The sequence below is a fragment of the Opisthorchis viverrini genome (genome assembly GCF_000715545.1).
Source record: "Opisthorchis viverrini unplaced genomic scaffold opera_v5_125, whole genome shotgun sequence".
Taxonomy (NCBI): Eukaryota; Metazoa; Platyhelminthes; class Trematoda; order Opisthorchiida; family Opisthorchiidae; genus Opisthorchis; species Opisthorchis viverrini.
In genome coordinates, this window is record NW_008751786.1 from 1,368,911 (window position 1) to 1,370,437 (window position 1,527).

A 1,527-nucleotide genomic window follows, 5' to 3' on the forward strand; every position below is an offset into this window, starting at 1 on the left:
TTAATTCGTTTACGTTTTGGATGTGTTTGGAATATACGTCCAGTACTCAAATCACTTACCAACACTTCACTATCCCAGGAGAGCATTTTAGACTGACTAATGGTTTTGATCCATCATCGTCATTAAAAGACTTTTGTAACTGTGTGGACCATCTTGAAAGTGAAGACTGCTCCAAAAGAACTAATTTGTTCCACCTTGTTAACGGTAGTTTGTTTCTGAGTCATTTTGGAGGGAGTTTCATATAGTTTGTGATGTTCTGTGATGACCTTTGCATCCCAGGCATGTGCGTGGTTGGAATAAACGTCTGTTGCTGTTGATTAAGTGAACAGAGGTCTGCTAGAAGACATCAATGTTCTACGGAACCATGAGATCACTATGGTGAACTTTTTAACGCAGTCTCGGACAGATTTTTGTCTTGTTACTACTTTCGAGTAGAAAAGGCACAAAATCAAAGTGAGTGGATACAACTCAAGTCCGAAGATCTTTAGATTACCACTGAAACGGTTAAACTGTAATCAGAAAATCTGTGATCCACGCACCGCCATTGTAGCAAAAAACCATATATTTTGTAACCCACTTCCGGAATGGACAACACTGTAAGCATATTTCACGTCAACTACATTCCGAACCACAATTAAAGGAAATACAAATGCTGGTGGACGAATACATCTGGGATTAAAGGTTGATGTGGAATGCGTATGCCAAAAGTTATATACTGCTGAATAGACTTCAGCAGTTAACTGGATCATTCGGGCACTCGAGGCAGGCGCGAAATGTTCTTTTCAAGAGTCGTACGGATTTGGTCGAGTTTCAGCTGGAGTTTTTCAAGGTGTCCTCAGACGATGGAACACGGATATCAAATGACGGTTGATCTTGCTCAAAAGCAAGCTTGAATTCGCCAAACAAACAAGCATGGTCGGGTGGAAACATGACCCTTGAATTGACTGAACTGGGACTTGTGTTGCGAGTTGCCTTTAGGCCACCTGAATGAGGGCTTGAACTACGCTGCCTAAAAGTTCTCCATTTCATTCGACGATTTTGGAACCATATTTTAACCTGGTGGAAAGAGAAATGAATGGAATTACCAATGACTTTATAGGAAAGGCATTAAAATTCGTTTCAAAATTGGATGCTTATGTGCGAAAGCAGCATGATTATTAGTATAATCTGCTTCACTGCGTTCGTGTCTTCAAAGTTCCCTTGGTTCTTTCAGGAATTCAATTTTTATTGAATGGAAAAATAATAGAATAGTTCTGTTACCACTATTTGAATTACGCTAATAGTTGGACTTGCTTGACCAAGAAGCTAAGAGCTTCGGGTAGATTGTGTGCTCTAGGCCTATGCGGCCCTAATAGGATGTTAAAAATTTGGACGATTATTAGCCCTTTTCGAGAGACTGATCTGGAGCCCAGCTGAATCTCCCGTTTGTAATGTTTCCAGGCAACCGAATGTGCTGCACCAGGCCGCCTCATGTTTCAGTCGCTACGATATTCGAGATATCGCGATACATGTATATATTTGTAATGT

General features: G+C 40.6%; 1 protein-coding gene across 1 annotated transcript; it reads right to left on the reverse strand.

Annotated features, from left to right (window-relative positions):
* Positions 1-810: 810 nt before the first annotated feature.
* On the reverse strand, positions 811-1,472 carry T265_06348 (hypothetical protein; the record flags this gene model as incomplete). Its single annotated transcript, XM_009171581.1, has 2 exons — positions 811-1,056; positions 1,299-1,472. The coding sequence occupies 2 exons, from the start codon at positions 1,470-1,472 to the stop codon at positions 811-813; spliced, it is 420 nt and encodes a 139-aa protein (XP_009169845.1).
* Positions 1,473-1,527: the final 55 nt, after the last annotated feature.